At 39.5% G+C, this 22,968-nt stretch overlaps 2 protein-coding genes across 2 annotated transcripts; both read left to right on the forward strand.

The window, feature by feature from the left end:
• The first annotated feature begins 6,375 nt into the window (after positions 1–6,375).
• LOC110966807 (uncharacterized) lies at positions 6,376–7,277 on the forward strand. The gene is made up of 2 exons (XM_022216278.2): positions 6,376–6,630; positions 6,716–7,277. Exons 1-2 carry the CDS (start codon positions 6,376–6,378, stop codon positions 6,971–6,973), a joined length of 513 nt encoding a protein of 170 aa, XP_022071970.1. The 3' UTR covers positions 6,974–7,277.
• Positions 7,278–14,795: 7,518 nt separating this feature from the next.
• Positions 14,796–21,194, forward strand: ttc4 (tetratricopeptide repeat domain 4). Its single transcript, XM_051947505.1, has 10 exons — positions 14,796–15,057; positions 15,211–15,328; positions 15,432–15,593; positions 15,732–15,809; positions 16,614–16,738; positions 16,828–16,914; positions 17,037–17,281; positions 18,015–18,096; positions 18,976–19,058; positions 20,094–21,194. The coding sequence occupies exons 1-10, from the start codon at positions 14,959–14,961 to the stop codon at positions 20,191–20,193; spliced, it is 1,179 nt and encodes a 392-aa protein (XP_051803465.1). The 5' UTR covers positions 14,796–14,958; the 3' UTR covers positions 20,194–21,194.
• Positions 21,195–22,968: the final 1,774 nt, after the last annotated feature.

Raw genomic sequence — 22,968 nt, forward strand, 5'->3', positions numbered from 1 at the left:
CATCAAAGCATCTACAGGTAACTCTTGATCTAAGCACAAGAGCAAATCCACAAAGGGTTGTCTCAAAAAGAAGAAACTGCAAGTTATGGAATAGCCTAGTCCTGAGAGATGTGATGTGGGGGGCTTGCAATGAGTTGAGTACACAATAAAAATCCCCAAACGCTGCAACTAAAATAATTTTGCTGGGAAAGTGATCAAAATGTTTAGCTGGTTAACAGAAACTGGTGGGCAATTATGCAAAACACCCACAAGAGGTAGCTAAAGGGTGCAAAATTAGCGTCTACAGCTGTTACTAATGCAGTAGCTACCCCTACTACCTGTAATGCTCTTTCCAAGATGAGCAGAGAAGCCAACCTCATGTTGCATCAGTATTTGTAATCTAATTAGAATTTCACACATGTTCTCCTCTCAAGGTCTTTAATTGCTCACATGCCCTAGTTAAATTACTCCCTTTATCTGTATTCATAGAAATGATGCTACAACACTCTTCACCAAAACGTTCACACACCCCTCGTTCTTCTGCTAACAAGGTGTCAAGGAGTAATTAGTTCTGCAGCACCAACAACAACTACATGAGGTAGTATGTAGTTCCATCAGACCCTCTAAATACTGTCACTGAGTGGTTGATAAACCTTTGCTGATTGTACCACAAATGGTTTATCCAATGACTATTTCTTGCTATGTATTGTGCTCAGCTCTACGAAAACCTCTTTGTGTCCATATGTTGCCATGAAATACCACACAAAATACACATATACTGAATCTGTATATACATTAAGTTTTTTTTAAAACTCTGAACTAATTTGAATGCAGCTGTTAAAGGCTTTAATTTGAGCGAGTAGAACAAAACATGGCAGAGCAATCTTCATAGTTTCAACGTCTGAGAATGACGAGCCATCCTCATTTAGTGGGACAACAGCCTATCCTGCATGCGATCTTTCTGACCCATCCATAAATAAGGTGAAGTCTGCAGGGATGGGTTGGTTTTGTAAATCTTCACGTGAAATAATTTGTACACTGTATACAATCATGTGGAGTATCTTCTAAAGGCAACCCCATCCTGGTTGTTGGATTTATAATGTTACAGTGCTGAATGGTGAGTCCAGCTGCAGAAAGAATCACTTCACCAGTTTTTCTGGCCTGAGTTAAGACAAACTTTGTGAGTAAAGCCTGCCGTTGATGGTACGTGTACAATGCTACCAGATGTCCCATTGTCAGTGAGGAGGCTAGTTAAAAAGGAAAAACAGCTGTCACCACACCCTGGTATCAGAGTGGCAATCCTGCCTCCATATTGTCTAACTTAGTACTATACAAGCTAGTGGTTACTTCCCCATACTTGTATCATGAGTCAACACTGCACATGCATAACCTGATTTCTTCAGCGACATACAAATGAAATGACTTAGAATAGTCCAGATTTACCAGTACTGGAGCAGACTGCAGAACCTCCTTTTTAATACCTGGAAGGCTCCTTCAGCCTCTTCTGACCATTGTAACATGGTGTTATTGTCAGACTATCCTGCTGCTTTGATCAGAACCTTCAATGGTGCTGTTTTAAGAACATAGTCACAAATTCACAATTGGCTATATCCTGCCATGCCCAGAAAAGACAGTCTTTAGCCAACTATTTGTAGCCTTAGGATTTTCGTTGTGGCCTCCACATGGGAGGTTTTTATAAACCATATAACTGTCTGCCCAAATAATTACACTTAACTGTCATCAAATATGAGAAAGCAGGTGACACAGAGGAAACACAGCTTGATGGATGTAACTATCCAAACCTGCTGTCTTCTCTGAGTGTTGTCATCAGGGGCAGAATCCCGGAAAACAACCTGAAACCATCTCTGACCTGCCACATCTTTACAGTGTACTGGGAGTGGAGTTTCCTCAAAGTATCACATGTATTTTATTGCTGAAAAAGTCGGAAAAAAACACTCTTAAAATGTATGGTAGAATAAATATCAATCAATTTCAAAACAAATAAATTTTACACACAAATTAATGTGATACAAAATCAAGTCTGAACACAATAGGAAGAGATAAGGGAAGATGTTCTAATGATTAAACAGAAATATGTAGAAAGTGCAGCATCACTACAGTATGTATTTCTGTTAAATGTCTGATGCTGCAGTTTTTTTTCCAGGTAATCCTGCTTCCTTCTACAGTCCAAAAACATGCTGAGGTTAACTGGTGATTCTAAACTGTCTGTAGGTGTGACTGTGAGTGTGATTGTTTGTCTCTATATGTGACAGACTGGTGACCTGTCCAGGGTGTCCTCTGTCTTCACCCTAAGTCAGCTGGGATAGACTTCAGCTCCTCACGACCCTAATGAGGAGTAAGCAGTTTGGGGGCAGGGGCGGAGGTGGGGTGGGGGGGTGGAACGGGTAGAACGTGAGGCATCGTTTTTAATCGTTTTTAATCTGTAAAGCACTTTGTATTGCAATCTCTTGTGTAAAAAGTGCTATATAAATAAAATTTTGACTGATTGATTGATAAGCAGTGGTTGGATGGATGGATGGATGGATGGATGGATGGATGGATGGATGGATGGATGGATGGATGGATGGATGGATGGATGGATGCCACAATGTCCTAATTGATTCTATCACTGGATGGAGCCAAAGCCAGCCATTTTACATTTCCATTGTGTGGTTTTAAGAAAGATGACGTTTAACTTGGTCACTGAATCAAAGCTGACCTGAACAACTGGATCAAGTTGCTCTCATCATCTTCACTTCCACAGTCACATCTAGGTCAGAGTCCAACAGTGAGATTTCTAAAATCGGATAATGACACGACAATAATTGTCCTGCAGTCAAACAGACACAAAAAATTAAAGTGATTTACTTTTAAATAAACTATCTTCTTAAAGACATGCTAATCATGTATTTGCTTGTTTGTTTAAAACTTATTTGGATGTCATAATTTAAAGACAGTAGACATACTATCCTTATCCGTGCTCTTTAGATTTAATCTCTCCATACCTTTAGTTTCTGGTTTTGCAGCATTGCTTGTGTGAATTGACACTCCTGATCCAGGGCATATCTTTTCATTCATTCAGTGTCACTGGTGCAAAGAAGTTGTCCACCAAGAGCAGGTAAGTCTGCAAATTCATTCTCTGTCTGAGCAGTTACCTGAACTTTTGTTGACTTCTTGAGAAATTTCACTTCTTAAATACAATGAAAGAACGTTTGTACAAATTCATTTTTTGAAATGCAGACAAACAACAGATTTTTACTAAAACCCATCATCCTCACCAGAGAATCAGATGCATTCAGGGGATTTCTAAATTTTAACATCTGGTTTATTAAGATATTCTGTCATTTGAGAGCAACGGTACTTCATACTGTGATTTAGTGTTGGATTGTATCATTCTAGGAGACGTAGATATAAAGACGATTAACACTAGAAATCCCAGCCCTGAGCACTTTGGCACATATATCTCTGCACCCCAGAGAAGAGCCCCTTGACACTAATCCCTGGTTTACAGAGGCTTTTGTTATGACAAGGAGGCACTTGTGTGCGCATTACCACTTGAACCTGGGATTTCAAGTGTTGATCACCAGCCATTTTCAGGGACAACGCTCACATTCCTCAGAAATGGTCCTCATTTCAAAATGAATAGATAGTAGCCAGAGCCATCTGGCACAGTTCTGGGAGTAAAAAAACATGGCAAAACCTGGGATTTCTAGGACTCTAAGCATCTAAACATACTCAAATGTATTTTATTATATCAAAATGACCGATTCTTAGAGAAAGATTTCTGCATTTTTTATATTTAAGAACACTGAATTTCTGTTGAAAACCTGTTTCTGTCTGTTTTACAACAATTTTTTTTAATCTCAAAACTGGTGTCTGTGTTTGCTTGTTTACAATTCAGTTAGAGGTAAAAATTTCAGTTTCTATTCAAATTTTATTGACACGACCATACAGTTGTACAGCACTGCCACATTATTACAGGAAATAAGGAATTCCCATTAATAAACGTATTAGTTATAACACTGTCTGTATAGAAACAACAGAAAAATGGAACAATTACAACATTACTGGGCTACTAATACTGTCCTGCCACAAGCTGATATTTCTCATAACTAAGGGGACAATTTGTTAGAGTTGGTCAGAATGCAGAGCTGAGTATGAACTGAAATTTTTGAAATCTATTTTGCACAAGCAATTGAATTTCACTCTGTTAGAAAGTGTAGGCCCTGTGACAGACTGGCAACCTGTCCAGGGTGTCCCCTGGCTTCGCCCAAGTCAGCTAAGATAGGCTCCAGCACCCCCCCACGACCCTAGTGAGGATAAAGCGGTGTATAGAGAATGGATGGATGGATAGAAAGTGTAGCTCTGTCTCCATGGTTTTGTATTTCACTCAAAATGTTTTCCATGACGTTTACATTTATATAATTTTTCATGAGGCCTGTTGTGATTCCTGTTGTACAAGTTTTAGGCAAGGTGCAGTTTACTTTCACTTTTGCCTTCCAGTAAACACTAAACAATGAATATGTAATTGTCAGTGTGCACTTTTGATTTCATTTCTTCCTTCCTATAGTTTCAGGTTTTGCAGCATTAGATGTGTTATCCATTTAACACAGATTAGATGTCGCGCCTAATCAGGAAGAGTTAAATCACACCATGACAGTCACAGGTGATTGCTCAAAAGAAATTCCTTTCAGCTGAGTAAAAATATCCTGCTGGGGTCATTGGAGAAAAGTCATATCTGCACATTTTACATAAACAGAAAATGTTCATTTTACGTGTTGGTGCTGTTATTCTGAAGGTGGAAGCTCTGAGTTCAAAGAAAGGTTTCATTTCAACACATTTTGCACCAAAGTGCCCCCAAAAAACTATCAGATTATGTTTTGCAGAGATGAAGATACACTGTACAATAGAAGGTTCCCTATATCTATGAACTTTCTGTATCAGATGGATGGATGGATATTTTAATAATCCTTTACAGGATATTTCAGGGCCACAAAAGTTTCAGAACAGACATAACACTATACATTTCCTCAAATAGCTTCCATAGTTAATAAGTTAAAGAAAAAAGAACAATAAATAAATCCTAGAAAATGCAAAGTTATTCTTGTGCATTGTGAAACCTTATAGTTGCTGGTATAAAAGACTTCCTGTACCGCTCAGATTTGCATATCAGTGCAGTCAGTCTCTTACTGATCACCTTCAGGGCATGGAGTGGGTGTGTAGGGTTGGTCATTATTGAACCCAGTTTGTTCAGAGTTCTGGCCTCTGTCACCTGCTGGACTGTTTGTTGTTCAGCTCCAACCACAGACACTGCACAGCAGGGGTCAGCAGATGTTACATGACCTCAGCCTCCTTTAGAAATGCAGTCTATTTTCAGTTTTGCTTTAGTTTTCCTGCTTCACCCTGATTTCAGAGAAACTGTTCATCATCTGTTGCTGAAGATCAACATCCAATGGCTGAAAAACCCCTTACAGACTGGAACTCTGGTCTCTGCGACTGCTTCGAGGATGCGAGCACTTGTAAGAATCAAACTCTGAGAAAACTGGATTTTTTGCAGATTTTTTCAAGATTCAAGACCTTTATTTATCACAGCACAATTATACATAGTATAATGCGCAGTGAAATGTATTGTGCACCTGTAAATACATACAAGATATTTGTACGTATGTATATATATATATATATATATATATATATATATATATATATATATGTATATATATATATATATATGTATGTATGTATATCTATAAGGTGACCCAAAATTTTGGAAACAAAGTTTAACTGCAGTGTCTATTTGAGTTGGGGGGTGCATGAATTCACTCTCATTTTACCCATTTTTGTTATAGCATAATAAAATAACTTAAAAGCATAGTATTTGCCGAGTGCAATAACTCGGAAGAAAATTAATAGAACCATAAGGTCCAGGTATGCTGGAACATAACTTAAAAATGCAGCCCATCAGTGTCAGATTTCAAAACTGTTGATGGTAAAGTATCTGACAGTTTTTTTAAACATCCAAAAGTACGATGAGGCAACATTTACTGGCCAGTTTGAGGAACCTTCATAAGCATGAATGAAGATACATTCCAGAAGATACCAGTGTAACCAGGTGGTGGAAACGTTCACAACTTTGTATAAGAAACAAACATGAACATGTCGAAATATGTTTGTTTTACACTAATTTGTTACTCTTCTGTTCTGAATATATCTGTGGTACTGATTTATCGAAATAACATTATTTGGATTATAGACTTTTCATTGTGTGTATATATATATATATATATATATATACACACACACACACACACACACACACACACACACACACATATATATACATATATACATATACATATATATACATATACACACACAAGGTGAAGTGTAATCAGTATGGTGGTATTTGTTCTCACATCTGAACTTAAGAAAGAGTTTGTACCGCTCTGTTGTCGTCTCTCAGGTTGCTATGGTTTCTGGTGCTGCCCCTGCCTCGCCTGCACCGTCTCAGGGAGATTTGGAGAGAACTCCTGCCTCCCTCTATGTGACATACTCAGCCCTGCCATCGTGGCATACTGGGGGATTCCTCTGTGTGCTCCTCCTGCTGCATTATCTATCAGGGCTGCCATGAGAAACAGATATGGTATCAAGGTATGACACACGAGACGCTAACATACACCAAATTTCATGACATGCTGAATAAAAGTGAAACGAGGCTTAACTTTGTTCTCTCCAGGGTTCTCTCTGTAAGGACATTGCAATCTCCTGTTTCTGTGATTGGTGCTCCTGGTGTCAGATGCATCGAGAGCTAAAAGAACGCAAGAAAACCCCGATTGTCATCAATGCAACGTCTAATACGTTTGTCAGCATGCAGCCTCCTCCAGTGGTGATGCAGCCTGCTCCAGTGGTGATGCAGCCTCCTCCAGTGGTGATGCAGCCTCCTCCAGTGGTGATGATGCCTGCAAATCCACAACCAGCTTATTATGTGAAATAGACAGAAGTCGTCATGGCTTCCACCTGAGTATTGCGGGCATTGTGTTGTTTGTTTTCATGGATTTTACTCTTCATCAGTGAAATTCAAGTCTGTGAGCATGTCAAGGACATGACAAGTTCTTTCTTAATAATCACAAAAATGAAGTCTAATTTTAGCTGATATAAATGATTTCACTTTAAACTCCAGATTTATGCAGATTTATTGCATAGTTACCAATAATAACCAACATACATTGTTTGCATGTATATTTAACTTTAGTTAGAGCATCGGGATTTCAGTGACGTTTCGTCAGTTTACAACTAGTCTGGCCAACTTACGAACTTTATTTGTACAAAAACATAAAAAATAAAGTGTGAAAAAGTTCTGTTGAATCAGTCTGTTCAAGCAAGTGAAACTGCATTTTTCTTCCTCCATCCATTTTATTCCGCTTATCCGGGGCCAGGTCGCAGAGGGAGCAGGCGAAGCAGGTCGTTCCAGACGTGCCTCCCCCCAGCAACGCTTTCCAGCTCTTCCTGGGGGATCCTGAGGCCAGACGAGATATATAATCCCTCCAGCGAGTTCTGGGTCTACCCTGAAGTCTCCTTCCAGGCGGACGTGCTCGGAAAACCTCCAAAGGAAGTCTCCCTGGAGGCATCCAAATCAGATGGCCAAACCACCTCAACTGGCTCCTTTCGATGCGAAGGAGCAGCGGCTCTACTCCGTGCTCCCTCCGGATGTCTGAGCTCCTCACCCTATCTCTAAGGCTGAGTCCAGCCACCCTACAGAGGAAGCTCATTTCGGCCGCTTGAATCCGCAATCTTGTTTTTTCGGTCACTACTCAAAGCTCATAACCATAAGTGAGGGTTGGAACGTAGATGGACTGGTAAATCTTCACCACGACGGTTTGGTACAATGCCCGCATTACTGCTGACGCCGCAAAAATCCGCCTGTCCATCTCTCGCTCCATTTTCCCATCACTCGTGAACAAGATCCGAGATACTTGAACTCCTTCACTTGAGGAAGCAACTTCTGTTGAATCAGTCTGTTCAAGTAAGTGAAACTCCATTTTTCTTGTCAATGTAAAGTCCTCATGTAATGCAGCAAAGTCAGAAATACAGGTTCCTACAGGTACCTCTGACAAAGTAAAAGAATTCCAGGAAATTCCCAGTAATCCTAGATGTTAATGACATGCTGACAACAAACATAGCTTCAGGGAACTCTCACCTGGCTGGCAGGTTTATTGTGCAGTGTTTGTAGCAGATCGGCATTACAGGACGAGAAAAGATGGCTCACTCTCACTGTCAACAGCATCTGACACCTACATAACTACTGTACTGTCCTGTAATCTCTGTCACTTACTGTCAAACACTGAAACACATTAGTCATCTGTAAAGTATGACCCAGATGCCCTGTTTGATGAGCAGGATTTGAAGAATGAACAAGTTTTCTTGTGAGGTCCAACCAACTTCCTTAAAGGATCATTAGGCTAGCCTAGCCGCGCTAGACAACCCACGGCAACGAATTTAATTCTCTGCCAGGGTGGGTCTAGTTACCCTCGGTAAGCCTCAAGGTTGGATGCTCCTAAAACTGGCCAACGAATCACCATGAAGTGTAGAGTCAGAAGGCGGGGGCGTAAGTAAGTGAAGACGGAGGCGCGACGATTCTGACAGAAACAACCGGAAACAACCACAGAAACAAGGATAGACAAGAAGATGGCTGCACACCGGTAGGTCTAGTTCTATGCGACCTAAAAGCGTGAGACACCGCTGACAAATCCTTGTTGATTTCGCCGGTGTTTGCACTACCGCTACTCCTAACTGCCACAATCTTTCGGCAATGGATGGCAATTTCCTTTTGTCGTAGATGATCGATGAATGGGATAAAACGCCAACAATTCTTAAATTCTTATAATAAAAACGACAACAGTTGTTGAGCTCCATTAGCACCGACTCTGAATAATCTTTCTGTTAACATGTCTGTAATATCCTTGAGCTTCACCCATTGACTGTATAAATAAGGCTTCACTGAACTCCCGCATCCTCTGATTTCCGGCGCTCTAGGAACTACGTCAGCCTATTCGTTGTGCTGATTGGTTGTATACCTACCCAATTGCTGCAGAGTGATTTGAAAGACAACCTTTTAGCCTGCCTCCCTCCCTGTCGAGAGTTCCTAGACCCTTGCGTCTTCAGACCTGGGTCTAGCGCGGGTAGGCTATCATTAGGCTAAATTTGACAATAAATTGACTTTACTGTGAACACTGATTCAGTGAAGTGATGTAGTGGTATGTGTAGGAAGGACTGAAATCATGTAAATGTCAAGGAGGAAGTCAGATAGTAACGAGGCTTTGCTGTCTTTCTTCTATTCAGTTTTTACAAGTACTTACACCATTTGTCTGCATGATTCCAGTTTTGTTGCCCTCTATTCAATTCATGATCATAATGTCATTTTGTTTGACTGTTCATGAAGTGTTTGAATAAAATTTCTTTTCATGGTTTTCACTCTGAAATGTTACGTTTGTACAGAAAAAAGCATCCAAATAGATTTCTTTAAGAAACCACACTTTTTATATTCATTTACACAGACTTTGGTGCCACATAAAGCCTGTTCGCCTGATTATTTTTCCTTAAAAATGTAAGTCAGTCCTTTGGGATGGAAAACAAGGATCTAGTGTGTTAAAAGTCCAAGAATTGAAGACCTGTGTTTTTACAAATGATGGATTTTAGTTCCTGATAAAAGCTGCTTCCAGAATGACGAGCCATTAACCAACACGATGAAGCTGGGAGTTCCTCCCTTCACAAAAAACCTGTTAACAGAGAATACAATGAATCAGGAAAAGAGCAAGAAGGAAGTAAATGAGTGCATTCCTGAACAAATAACTGTCAGCATCTACAATCCACTTGAACTGGATGAGCAACAAGCTTAGAGCTCATTTTTCATAATTAGACTAGGTAACCTGGCAACAAGGTGACACATGTCATCACATTACAACATCATTGGCTCTTTTTACTGTAAGTTCAAAAAAACAGTAGCTGAGAGCAAGAAAAGATTTTGAAAGGAAGTTCTATGTTTTTATCGAGTTATTTCACTCCTTTTTTTAAAAGTGGTTGCATTCACTTAAATACAATTAATAAAATAAAAATAAAACAAAACAAGGAAGTTCAGTAATAATCATAATAATAGACAGAACTTTAGATGTAATACAACCAAAATCATGTTTATTTTGTTGTATCAATGAAAGTATGATAATTTTTTTTGCATAAATTTGATCTTGCTTCCCAATGTTTGGCCTGGATTGTATGTGCATATATACAATCCAAGCCAAACGTGATTTACTTTTTCGTGTGTAGTGATGTGCTGCATATGCCCCCCAAATATTGTGGCTGTAGATGAAACATCGTGGCAGTTGGCCTAATGACCACTTTTTCAACTTTACAGGGGACGCTTTGGAGCCATTTTGCTACACATTTGTGCAACTCTCATAAAATATCAAATTTTTCGCCAGTCCTGATGTGCATGCAACGTTTGATGCATTTTGGGGTATGTTTAGGCTTCCAAAGTGGGGTTTGAAAAGAGTGAAGAAAAAGAAACCTTAGGGCTTCAGTAGGGTCCTTCGGCACCATCGGTGCCTTGGGACCGTCGGTGCTTGGACCCTAATAAGAGGATACTGACACTGGAGACACCCAGGGGAAGTTTCTTCCTCTGCATCCTCACCCCACCCCACCTTCATGCCAAACCTCTGTGACCTAGGCCAAGATCAATAATGCAGTTTAAAGAGGATGGACTGTAAATAGAGACAATGGATCCTGCCGAGGAGGAAGTTTTGATCACTGATGGCCTCTGACAGGGCGGCAGCATCTGATCAAGTTGAACGTTGATGGCTGTCAGTTCGCTCACGACAGATTTTTAGATTGTGTCATTGGAACTGTTGTTGAAATCTGGATGAGTCGCAGCAAAAACAGTCGAGGTGCAACAGTATTTGTAAATAGATAGATAGATAGATAGATAGATAGATAGATAGATAGATAGATAGATAGATAGATAGATAGATAGATAGATATTTTATTAATCCCGAGGTAAATTCAAGAGAGCTTAAACCTTAACTGGGTTGTTTCACTGGCAAGACTGCTGAAAAAATACTGCGGTCAAGCCAGCTGCCTCTCGTTTCTCCGTAGACAAGCCAGCCGCTCCTACATTTTCAGTGCGCTCTTACCGTCAGCTTACGGTAAATGCACGACCGATACACAGCAACTATTTCCAGTTTAAAAAATAAAGCGCTGCATTCGCAGATGTATTATACAGCAATGTTTTAAGTAACTGACTCAACTTAACTGTTAACTATCGAATTGTACGGCTAATGTTTACATTAAATAAAGTATAAGAAGCTGAAAACTTGTTTATCTATCTATATATATATCTATCTTTCATAAAAATTGTGAATTGAAATAAAAAGTGATAAAAAGTGATGTGTGTCATCCCGGTGATCTATTAGTGTGATAATAAAATAAACTTGAGTCGAAAAGCCACATGATCTGGACCGTAATGAGCAGACATGCTGATATTTACATTTAAAAATGTTTAATTTTTTTGCTTTAAAATCTTTTAAGCCAAACTATTTATTATTCTTTGGCATATGCTAACCAGGTAAGGTAGGATTGTGATTATGCATTAGTTTGAGGTCACTGAGTCACATGACCTGCGAGCCATTGACTGAAAATGCTAACATTTGCAGTTTAAAAGGTATTAAAAATCAATAAAGACCTAAAATCAAATATAAATTGGTGTATGTTGACCATCCTTAGTAGCACTATCATTCTGCACTGGTTTAGGGTCAATAGGTCACATGACCTGCGAGCTATTGAGAAAAAAGTCTAATATTTACAGTTTAAAAACGGTTAAAAATCAATAATGACCTGAAATCAAATATAAATTGGTGTATGTTGACCAGAATAAGTAACACTATCATTCTGCACTGGTTTAGGGTCAATAGGTCACATGACCTGCGAGCTATTGAGAAAAAAGTCTAATATTTACAGTTTAAAAACGGTTAAAAATCAATAATGACCTGAAATCAAATATAAATTGGTGTATGTTGACCAGAATAAGTAACACTATCATTCTGCACTAGTTTGGGGTCAATAGGTCACATGACCTGCAAGCTATTGAGAAAAAAGTCTAAACTTTACAGTGTATATATATATATATATATATATATATATATAAGGCTGCACAGTGTCGTAGTGGTTAGCACTTTCGCCTTGCAGCCAGAAGATCCCCGGTTCAAATCCCGGCCTGGGCCTGGGATCTTTCTCCCTGTGCATGTGTGGGTTTTCTCCAGGTACTCCGGCTTCCTTCCACAGTCCAAAAATATGCTGAGCTTAACTGGTTATTCTAAATTGTCCATAGGTGTGAATGTGAGTGTGATTGTTTGTCTGTATATGTAGCTCTGTAACAGACTGGAGACCTGTCCAGGGTGTCCCCTGCCTTCACCCGAGTCAGCTGAGACAGGCTCCAGCACCCCCCGCGACCCTAGTGAGGATAAAGTGGTGTATAGAGAATGGGTGGATGGATATATGTGTGTGTATATATATATATATATAGTGCCTTGTGAAAGTATTCGGCCCCCTTGAACTTTTCAACCTTTCGCCACATTTCAGGTTTCAAACATAAAGATATAAAATTTTAATTTTTTGTCAAGAATCAACAACAATTGGGACACAATCGTGAAGTGGAAGGAAGTTTATTGGATATTTTAAACTTTTTTAACAAATAAAAACCTGAAAAGTGGGGTGTGCAATATTATTCGGCCCCCTTGCATTAATACTTTGAAGCGCCACCTTTTGCTGCAATTAGAGCTGCAAGTCACTTGGGGTATGTCTCTATCAGTTTTGCACACCGAGAGACTGAAATTCTTGCCCATTCTTCCTTGCAAAACAGCTCGAGCTCAGTGAGGTTGGATGGAGAGCGTTTGTGAACAGCAGTCTTCGGCTCTGCCCACAGATTCTCGATTGGATTCAGGTCTGGACTTTGACTTGGCCATTCTAACACCTGGATACGTTTATTTGTGAACCATTCCATTGTAAATTTGGCTTTATGTTTTGGATCATTGTCCTGTTGGAAGATAAATCTCCGTCCCAGTCTCAGGTCTTTTGCAGACTCCAACAGGTTTTCTTCCAGAATGCTTCTGTATTTGGCTCCATTCATCTTCCCATCAATTTGAACCATCTTCCCTGTCCCTGCTGAAGAAAAGCAGGCCCAAACCATGAGGCTGCCACCACCGTGTTTGACAGTGGGGATGGTGTGTTCAGGGTGATGAGCTGTGTTGCTTTTACGCCAAACATATCGGTTTGCATTGTGGCCAAAAAGTTCCATTTTGGTTTCATCTGACCAGAGCACCTACTTCCACATGTTTGGTGTGTCTCCCAGGTGGCTTGTGGCAAACTTCAAACAAGACTTTTAATGGATATCTTTGAGAAATGGCTTTCTTCTTGCCACTCTTCCATAAAGGCCAGATTTGTGCAGTTTACGACTGATTGTTGTCCTATGGACAGACTCTCCCACCTCAGCTGTAGATCTCTGCAGTTCATCCAGAGTGATCATGGGCCTCTTGGCTGCATCTCTGATCAGTCTTCTCCTTGTTCGAGGTGAAAGTTTAGAGGGACGGCCGGGTCTTGGTAGATTTGCAGCGGTCTGATACTCCTTCCATTTCAATATGATTGCTTGCACAGTGCTCCTTGAGATGTTTAAAGCTTGGGAAATCTTTTTGTATCCAAATCCGGCTTTAAACTTCTCCACAACAGTATCTCGGACCTGCCTGGTGTGTTCCTTGGTCTTCATGATGCTCTCTGCACTTTAAACAGAACCCTGAGACTATCACAGAGCAGGTGCATTTATACGGAGACTTGATTACACACAGGTGGATTCTATTTATCATCATCAGTCATTTAGGACAACACTGGATCATTCAGAGATCCTCACTGAACTTCTGGAGTGAGTTTGCTGCACTGAAAGTAAAGGGGCCGAATAATATTGCACACCCCACTTTTCAGTTTTTTATTTGTTAAAAAAGTATAAAATATCCAATAAATTTCATTCCACTTCACGATTGTGTCCCAATTGTTGTTGATTCTTGACAAAAAATTAAAAATTTTATATCTTTATGTTTGAAGCCTGAAATGTGGCGAAAGGTTGAAAAGTTCAAGGGGGCCGAATACTTTCACAAGGCACTGTGTATATATATATATATATATATATATATATATATATATATATATATATATATATGCGCAATGGAATAAATGATTTTCCATATCTGTATTTTAATTCATCAATATTCAAATCTGATACCATATAATAATATATCAATCACATCATTTTTTTGTTGCATAGAGTGTTTTTACCCTAATATATCTACTGTGTGGTATAAGCTACTGAAGCTTTTGAAGATTGGAATGCTTTCTACAGCACTGCAAGTAACGTATAATTATCTTATACAAGCTGGTGGCAGTTGTTTTATAATTATATAAGCCATACATGGTCTTTGTTCATGTAGGAATCCAGAAAATTTGCACCATGTTCTTCTTTCCTGCAACTCTGAGGAGCAACAGAACAGTTGTTCAAAGAGCTCTCAGAATATATAGAGTTTCTTAATTTTCAGTGAATTGTTTTCTTCATTTTTGGGATTAGCTATCAGCTAGTTGGGAAGGTTGATTACACCTGAGATCAAGAACTGAAGTGACTATATTTGTTTAAATGAAGGGAGTACAGCAGGAGTATCCAAATTACCGAATATTTAATGGAAGAAGTAACTACACCATGGAACCAATGTATCGGAACAGAGTTTCCGCACGGATTTCTATTCGTGCAGTACCGCTCATCCGCATGTGTAAACAAGGCAACTTCTAGAATAAATGACGTTTCACAGCTGACAGTCCGGTTATAGTAAAGTTTTGTCACAGTTTTATAAGATTTGAAACTGCAAATAGCGTTTTATCGTATTTAGATTCAAAATGGCGCAGAGCGACAGCGACGATGGGATGGACGAGTTCATGGACAGATTCAAGAGCCAGAGGTATAAAAATGCCTTCACTGAAAACGACTGGGAACAGGTAATGTAACATGTAGAAACAGTCAAAAATAGATGTGAAGTTGTTGCTACCCAAATTAGCTGTGTTAACGTTGCTGTTGTTGTTAGCTAGCAGGCTAACTGAATGTTAACAGGTTCATGTTATTAGAGGTTTTTCTGTTTGTGTCTCATGCAGGAGTTCAACAAAATCCCCATGTTCATGAAAACAGCCCCTGAGGAGATTGACCCGCAAAAATACCCAGAACTAGCCTGTCTCCAGAGCATTATCCACGATGAAGACCGACCTCCAGAAGGTAAGTGGACCACAACTTTACCTTCCCCAAACATTTTGAAGCGGTTCTCAAATCTGCTTAATGTAAAGCCAGCTTGCATTGTGAGAAACTGCTGATTTTCCAGAGCAAGCCAAGTGTCTGAAAGATGAGGGCAATGCATTTTTCAAAGAGAAGAACTACGAGAAGGCCGTGGTGTCCTACTCAGCAGGTCTGAAGAAGAAATGTGGGGACCAGGAGCTCAACACTGTTCTCTTCACCAATCGAGCAGCTGCACACTTCTATCTGGGTAAAACATCCACACTGTTAGCATGTAAAGGCTTCCACGTGCTGCCAGCATCTGATATATCGTTCATATGAAGGGTCACACCAAGTAATTTAGATGTACTGTCAGTAAATATGACATATGTGGTTTTGTGCCACACAGGTAACATGCGCTCTGCACTGAATGATGCTGCAGCTGCAAAGAAGATCAAACCAGACCACCTGAAAGCCTTAATCAGAGGTATGAAAAGGGCCTCCCCACATTCTTCTCCCTACTTTCCTGTCTGCCTCTTGACTCACCTGTCAAATAAAGCCAAAAATGGCTGAAAAACTAACTTTAAAAAATATATAAGGTGTATCAACATAATACATGAATAAGTAAGAGACTTTTTGTGATGCACAGCATATATTCATATTTTTTTCTTTTTATGCTCCTCCAACCACTGATGACAAATCCTTGTTTCTAAAGAAATAAGACTTAGTACCGAAAGAGGTCAAGGCTGATCAGTGTCGGATGTTGTAAGGCTGATAAGAGAGGAGGTGTACAGTTTGTTTGCCTTCGGTTTTTAATTATGTTAAATAGTTTGGTTTTGGATATTTGGACTGTGTTGAAGATCAAATCTGAAATATGCTTTGTAGATATCATCTGAGGGCGTACAGTTCCTCAACAACGATTGCTCATTAGATTTTAGCCTTAGTAAACAATCACTATACAGTTTTTCAAAAACTTTGTAATGATTTTAAAAGTAAAAAGTAGTGGTGTACATCAGTGAGCAAATCTGCTTTATGGTCACATTCCTTTATAATGTTTGATTTTTATTGCATCAAAGTAATTATGCATCTCTTGGCAGATATTTTTTTCTTTCAGATAACTATATTACAGTATTTATCATTATTTCAGCATAAAATAACTTATCAGAGGTAGAGATTATTTTTACACGTCGCCCACTAATGTGAAAATGCAACCACTAGATAATATGACACAGTTTAAAGATTATTATAATGATAAAAAGCCGTAATGTGAATCTTGTTTATGGTTCCTCAGGTGCTCAATGTTGTATTGAGCTGCGTAACTTTCCAGACGCCCTCCAGTGGTGTGACGAGGCGCTCAAGGCCCATCCGACTGACAAGAAGTTGTTGGAGCTGAGAGCAACAGCAGATAAACACAAAGTAACTCATGAGTTCAGCTGATTTTTTTTTTGGTGAGTTAAGGTTGTGAAGTGAGGCTGTATTCAAGTTCTTTAACTGTGGTTTCTTAGAGAGCAGCGGAAAGAGATACCAGGAAAGCTAAGGTCAAAGAAAAGAAGTTGCACGGTCAGAAAGAAGCTCTCCTGGCTGCTATAAAGGTAGGGGAGCTCTGTCAGTTGAGGATCTAATCAGTGGTGAGACTCTACTTCTACAGTTAATCTAATCTCATATGTTTTTGTTTTGTTTTTGTTTTTTATCTGTCATCGTGATTTCTGGGCAGGATCGAGGTGTCAAGCTCTTCCAGTCTGTGGAGCCTCGTCAGCACAGTTCAGACAGTGAGGAGGAGGAGGAGGAACGCTCTTCAGCAGCGATAGCACAGCTGAGTCTGGACGGCCTCAACTCTCAGGAGGTCACCGGGGCTCAGGTCTTCCTGGACAATCAGGGCCTTCTGCACTGGCCTGTTCTCTTCCTCTACCCCGAACATCAGCAGAGTGATTTCATCTCAGCCTTCTGCGAGAACAACTGGTAAACTGCTGTAGTTTGGTTTTTCTCTAGTGATGACTGTATTTAGATATGGGGCATTGCTGTGCTTTTTGAAACAAAGAACTGTTTGAATTTATGAAGGGAAATTGCTGGGACCATTATCATTCCATTAATCTGTATTTATCTTGTGTGGAGATAAAAATAAAATAGGAAGAAAATTCATGCACAAACTCCCAGAATGCAGGATGCCATTTTCCAAATGTACATTTTTCCAAACAGTGATCATAAACCAAAAAATATGTAGTTTATTATCATATATTAGAAAGAAAATCTGTACATTTGAGGAAAACTGGAAATGGCACACATTGGACATATTTTGCCTTAAAAATGACTGAAAGCTTCATTTTGCAGTGTTTTCTGTATCTGCTTGTGTAGGATTGGCAGAAATTGTTAGTAATAACATTTTGAGCTGCAGTACAATAACAGAAAATCAACCATTTAAATTTTAGCTATTTTCAAGCACAAAAATTTGCAACCGAAAGCTCCCAAATGTAATGTTTGCTGCCTTTCTAAGCCATAATAGAGGGTAAACTCACAGCAGGCCAGAGTGTGTAGTGTAATTGCTAATTGTGGCCACAGGGGGGGTTGTTCAGCAAAAGTGTCAGCTTCACTTTTTTAATGCTTATAAATGTTGTTTAGATACAGCGTTATAAGTTTGTTTCATTTTTCAGTTTCCTTTAAATCCCTCCTGTACCTCTCTGTTTGTCTTGTTCAGTTTCGTAGACCACCTGGCGATCATGTTTGAAGAACTTCCCCCCTGGGACACAGACAGAAAATACCTTCCACAAAATCTGCAGGTTTGTATTCTGTGTTTCACTGAGAAGTCCAGTCACAGTTGGTTTAAATAAACATATCAGACCATCATCCAGAGCAGCGGTCCCCTACCATCGGGTCGTGGGTCATTTGGTACCGGGCCACACAGACAGAATAACAATGGTTTGTTTTATATTTTATATCTGGAAGAGTCTGCAGAGTGTTTTATTTTGAAAAATGACTAGATCCTCTTTCCATCGCTTCTGTCTATGCTTGTTTCCCGCACTTGATGTTAAATGAAGCCGTCAATCTGCCAAAATTAATAAAAAAAGAAACGTCTCTGGAGAGCTTCTTTTAAAAGGGGGAGAGACGTGATGCTGACAGAAGAAAAAGTAAGTAAATATTTAGCAATAACAAGTAATTTTATTTGTTTAGGACTCTTTCAAAAGCCAAAACAATCATTATTTTTCTGCCAAGGAGTCATATGACGATGGGCATCTATTTATTATCTATCTACTGGCAACATTACTCATTAACGGATTTGTAAGACATTTTCAGGGAAGGTCAGAAATGACACAAGGATCAAGTGATTAGATTTTCACAGTGATGCAGCTTATAGTCTGGATCCACGGCCGACTCTCCTTTAACAAATTTGTTGAAGATTGGTACCCTTATGTTCAAGCTTCAACTTGTGAATTTAACAGTACTGTACATGACATTTAGAACCACTAGATGTCGCTGCAGCACCAGCATCTCAGACCAAAACAAACTGGAGCGTCAGCCACATAAACTGTCAGATTCTTGTAAAGCAGTAGACAGTGGTTAATAACAGAGTAGAACCTAGCAAACTTTTACTTTACAACAGTATAAACAGTTATATCAGTGACATGAATGACAATGACAACATTTGTCCTCTTTTGTAGCTCTTCTTTGAAGATGTGGAGAAAGAGAAACTCTACCAAGTTGATCCAGAGATGTCACTTTTGAAAACACTGCAGCATAAAAGGTACAAATGTTTAGTTTGTTGAAAGCTGTTTTCTTTATTCTTTATGATTTAAATTCTCAATACTGATGCGTTAATCATATTCTGATTTTGGTTGTATTATGTCTAAAGTTCTATCTGTGCAGTGAATGCAACCACTTTTTTTTTTTTTTTTTTTAAAAAGGAGTCAGATAACTCAGTAAAAAAAAACATGGAAATTACTTCCAAAATCTTTTCTTGCTCTCAGCTACTGTCTTCTTGAAGCAAGTAACAGTAAAGAGTTGGTGACGTTGTAATGTGATGACATTCGTCACCTTGTTGCCAGGTTGCCTCGTCTAATTATGAAAAATGAGCTCTAAGCTTGTTTCTCATCCAGTTCAGGTGGATTGTAGATGCTGGCTAGCCTAGCTGCGCTAGCCCCATGTTTCTGACGGCACAAGGGTCTAGGAACGTTCGACAGGGAGGGAGGCGGGCTCAAAGGTTGTCTTTCAAATCACTCTGCAGCAGTTGGGTAGGTATACAACCAATCAGCGCAACGAATAGGCTGACGTAGTTCCTAGAGCTCCGGCAGATTGTGGCTAAGTCCCATTAGCTTCCCAACCAGCGGAGCCAACTGGTATATTAAGGATTTGCCATATCCCGTCGGCATAAGTCCAAATACGTCTTTCTTCTCAATGAAACACTTCAGTCCTGTCCTTTGTTTATCTTTCAAGTTGAATTTTAGCTTCAAATCTTTAAGGGCTGTGGCCAAAGCCAAGTCGAAAGATAACTGTTTATTGTGCGCCGGTTGTTTCTGTCAGAATCGTTGCGCCTCTGTCGTCACTTAGTTATGCCCGCCTTCTGAATCTATACTTCATGGTGATTGGTCCGGCCAGTTTTAGAAGAATCCAGCCTCGAGCCTTATGGAGGGTAACTAGACCCACCCTGGCAGAGAATTAAATTCGTTGCCGTGGGTTGTCTAGCGCGGCTAGGCTCGATGCTGGCAGTTATTTGTTCAGGAATGCACTCATTTACTTCCTTCTTGCTCTTTTCCTGATTCATTGTATTCTCTGTTAACAGGTTTTTTGTGAAGGGAGGAACTCCCAGCTTCATCGTGTTGGTTAATGGCTCGTCATTCTGGAAGCAGTTTTTATCAGGAAGGAAAATCCATCATTTGTAAAAACACGGGTCTTCAATTCTTGGACTTTTAACACACTAGATCCTTGTTTTCCATCCCAAAGGACTGACTTACATTTTTAAGGAAAAATAATCAGGCGAACAGGCTTTATGTGGCACCAAAGTCTGTGTAAATGAATATATAAAGTGTGGTTTCTTGAAGAAATCTATTTGGATGTTTTTTTCCTGTACAAATGTAACATTTCAGAGTGAAAACCATGAAAAGAAATTTTATTCAAACACTTCATGAACAGTCAAAACAAAATGACGTTATGAACATGAATTGAATAGAGGGCAACAAAACTGGAATCATGCAGACAAATGGTGTAAGTACTTGTAAAAACTGAATAGAAGAAAGACAGCAAAGCCTCGTTACTATCTGACTTCCTCCTTGACATTTACATGATTTCAGTCCTTCCTACACATACCACTACATCAATTCACTGAATCAGTGTTCACAGTAAAGTCAATTTATTCTCAAATTCTGTCTAATGATCCTTTAAGGAAGTTGGTTGGACCTCACAAGAAAACTTGTTCATTCTTCAAATCCTGCTCATCAAACAGGGAATCTGGGTCATACTTTACAGATGACTAATGTGTTTCAGTGTTTGACAGTAAGTGACAGAGATTACAGGACAGTACAGTAGTTATGTAGGTGTCAGATGCTGTTGACAGTGAGAGTGAGCCATCTTTTCTCGTCCTGTAATGCCAATCTGCTACAAACACTGCACAATAAACCTGCCAGCCAGGTGAGAGTTCCCTGAAGCTATGTTTGTTGTCAGCGTGTCATTAACATCTAGGATTACTGGGAATTTCCTGGAATTCTTTTACTTTGTCAAAGGTTCCTGTAGGTACCTGTAGTTTCTGACTTTGCTGCATTACATGAGGACTTTACATTGACAAGAAAAATGGAGTTTCACTTACTTGAACAGACTGACTCAACAGAACTTTTTCACACTTTAAATTTTCTTTTTTTGAACAAATAAAGTTCGTAAGTAGGCCAGACATGTTGGAAACCGACAGTTTGTTCACAAACTGGAAACGCCACTGAAATCCCGATGCTTTAACTAAAGTCAAATATACATGCAAACAATGTATGTTGGTTATTATTGGTAACTATGCAATAAATCTGTATTTGGAGCTTATAGTGAAATCAATTATATAAGCTAAAATTAGACTTAAAATTGGACTTTTTTGTAATTATTAAGAAAGAACTTGTCATATCCTCGACATGCCCACAGACTTAAGTTTCACTAATGAGTGAAATCCATTAAAACAAACAACGCAATGCCTGCAAGACTCAGTTGGAAGCCATGACAACTTGTGGCCGATTCCCATAATAAGCTGTTTGTGCATTTGCAGGCATCATCATCACTGGAGCAGGCTGCATCACCACTGGAGGAGACTGCACGCTGACAAACGTATTAGACGTTGCATTGATGACAATCGGGGTTTTCTTTCGTTCTTTTAGCTCTCGATGCATCTGACACCAGGAGCACCACCCACAGAAACAGGAGATTGCAATGTCCTTACAGAGAGAACCCTGGAGAGAACAAAGTTAAGCCTCGTTTCACTTTTATTCAGCATGTCATGAAATTTGGTGTATGTTAGCGTCTCATGTGTCATACCTTGATACCATATCTGTATCTCATGGCAGCCCTGATAGACAATCTAGCAGGAGGAGCACCACAGGCACATATGTCACATAGAGGGAGGCAATAGTTCTCTCCAAATCTCCCAGAGACGGTGCAGGAGAGGCAGGGGCCGCACCAGAAACCATAGCAACCTGAGAGACAACAACAGAGCGTTACAAACTCTTTAAGTTTAGATGTGAGAACAAATAATCTGTAAAAAATCCAGTTTTCTCAGAGTTTGATTCTTACAAGTGCTCGCATCCTCGAAGCAGTCCAAGAGACCAGAGTTCCAGTCTGTCAGGGGTTTTTCAGCCATTGGATGTTGATCTTCAGCAACAGATGATGAACAATTTTTCTGTGAAATCAGAGTGAAGCAGGAAGACTGAAGCAAAACTGATTTCTAAAGGAGGCTGAGGTCATGTAACATCTGCTGACCCCTGCTGTGCAGTGTCTGTGGTTGGAGCTGAACAACAAACAGTCCAGCAGGTGATAGAGGCCAGAACTCTGAACAAACTGGGTTCAATAATGACCAACCCTGCACACCCACTCCATGCCCTGAAGGTGATCAGTAAGAGACTGACTGCACTGATATGAAAATCTGAGCGGTACAGGAAGTCTTTTATACCAGCAACTATAAGGTTTACAATGCAGAAAAATAACTAATTTTTTAAGTATTTGTCTTCATTGTTCTTTTTTCTTTAAATTATTAACTATGGAAGCTATTTGAGGAAATGTATAGTGTTATGTCTGTTCTGAAACTTTTGTGGCCCTGAAATATCCTGTAAAGGATTATTAAAATATCCATCCATCCATCTGATACAGAAAGTTTATAGATATAGGGAACCTTCTATTGTACAGTGTATCTTCATCTCTGCAAAACATAATCTGATAGTTTTTTGGGGGCACTTTGGTGCAAAATGTGTTGAAATAAAACCTTTCTTTGAACTCAGAGCTTCCACCTTCAGAATAACAGCACCAACATGTTAAATGAACATTTTCTGTTTATGTAAAATGTGCAGATATGACTTTTCTCCAATGACTGGTGTTTTTACTCAGCTCAAAGGAATTTCTTCTGAGCAATCATCTGTGACTGTCATGGTGTGATTTAACTCATTGTTGAGCTTCAATGAACACTGATTAGGAGT

This window comes from Acanthochromis polyacanthus, chromosome 4 (genome assembly GCF_021347895.1).
Source record: "Acanthochromis polyacanthus isolate Apoly-LR-REF ecotype Palm Island chromosome 4, KAUST_Apoly_ChrSc, whole genome shotgun sequence".
Lineage (NCBI taxonomy): Eukaryota > Metazoa > Chordata > Actinopteri > Pomacentridae > Acanthochromis > Acanthochromis polyacanthus.

What these genes read in the sequence shown, in the direction of transcription:
- LOC110966807 (XM_022216278.2), top strand. Translation starts at nt 6,376, where the DNA reads ATGGTGGTATTTGTTCTCACATCTGAACTTAAGAAAGAGTTTGTACCG. An exon ending in GAAACAGATATGGTATCAAG is followed by an intron (nt 6,631 to 6,715) that starts GTATGACACACG and finishes TGTTCTCTCCAG; the next exon opens with GGTTCTCTCTGTAAGGACAT.
- ttc4 (XM_051947505.1), top strand. Translation starts at nt 14,959, where the DNA reads ATGGCGCAGAGCGACAGCGACGATGGGATGGACGAGTTCATGGACAGA. An exon ending in TGAAGACCGACCTCCAGAAG is followed by an intron (nt 15,329 to 15,431) that starts GTAAGTGGACCA and finishes CTGATTTTCCAG; the next exon opens with AGCAAGCCAAGTGTCTGAAA. An exon ending in CTCTCCTGGCTGCTATAAAG is followed by an intron (nt 16,915 to 17,036) that starts GTAGGGGAGCTC and finishes ATTTCTGGGCAG; the next exon opens with GATCGAGGTGTCAAGCTCTT.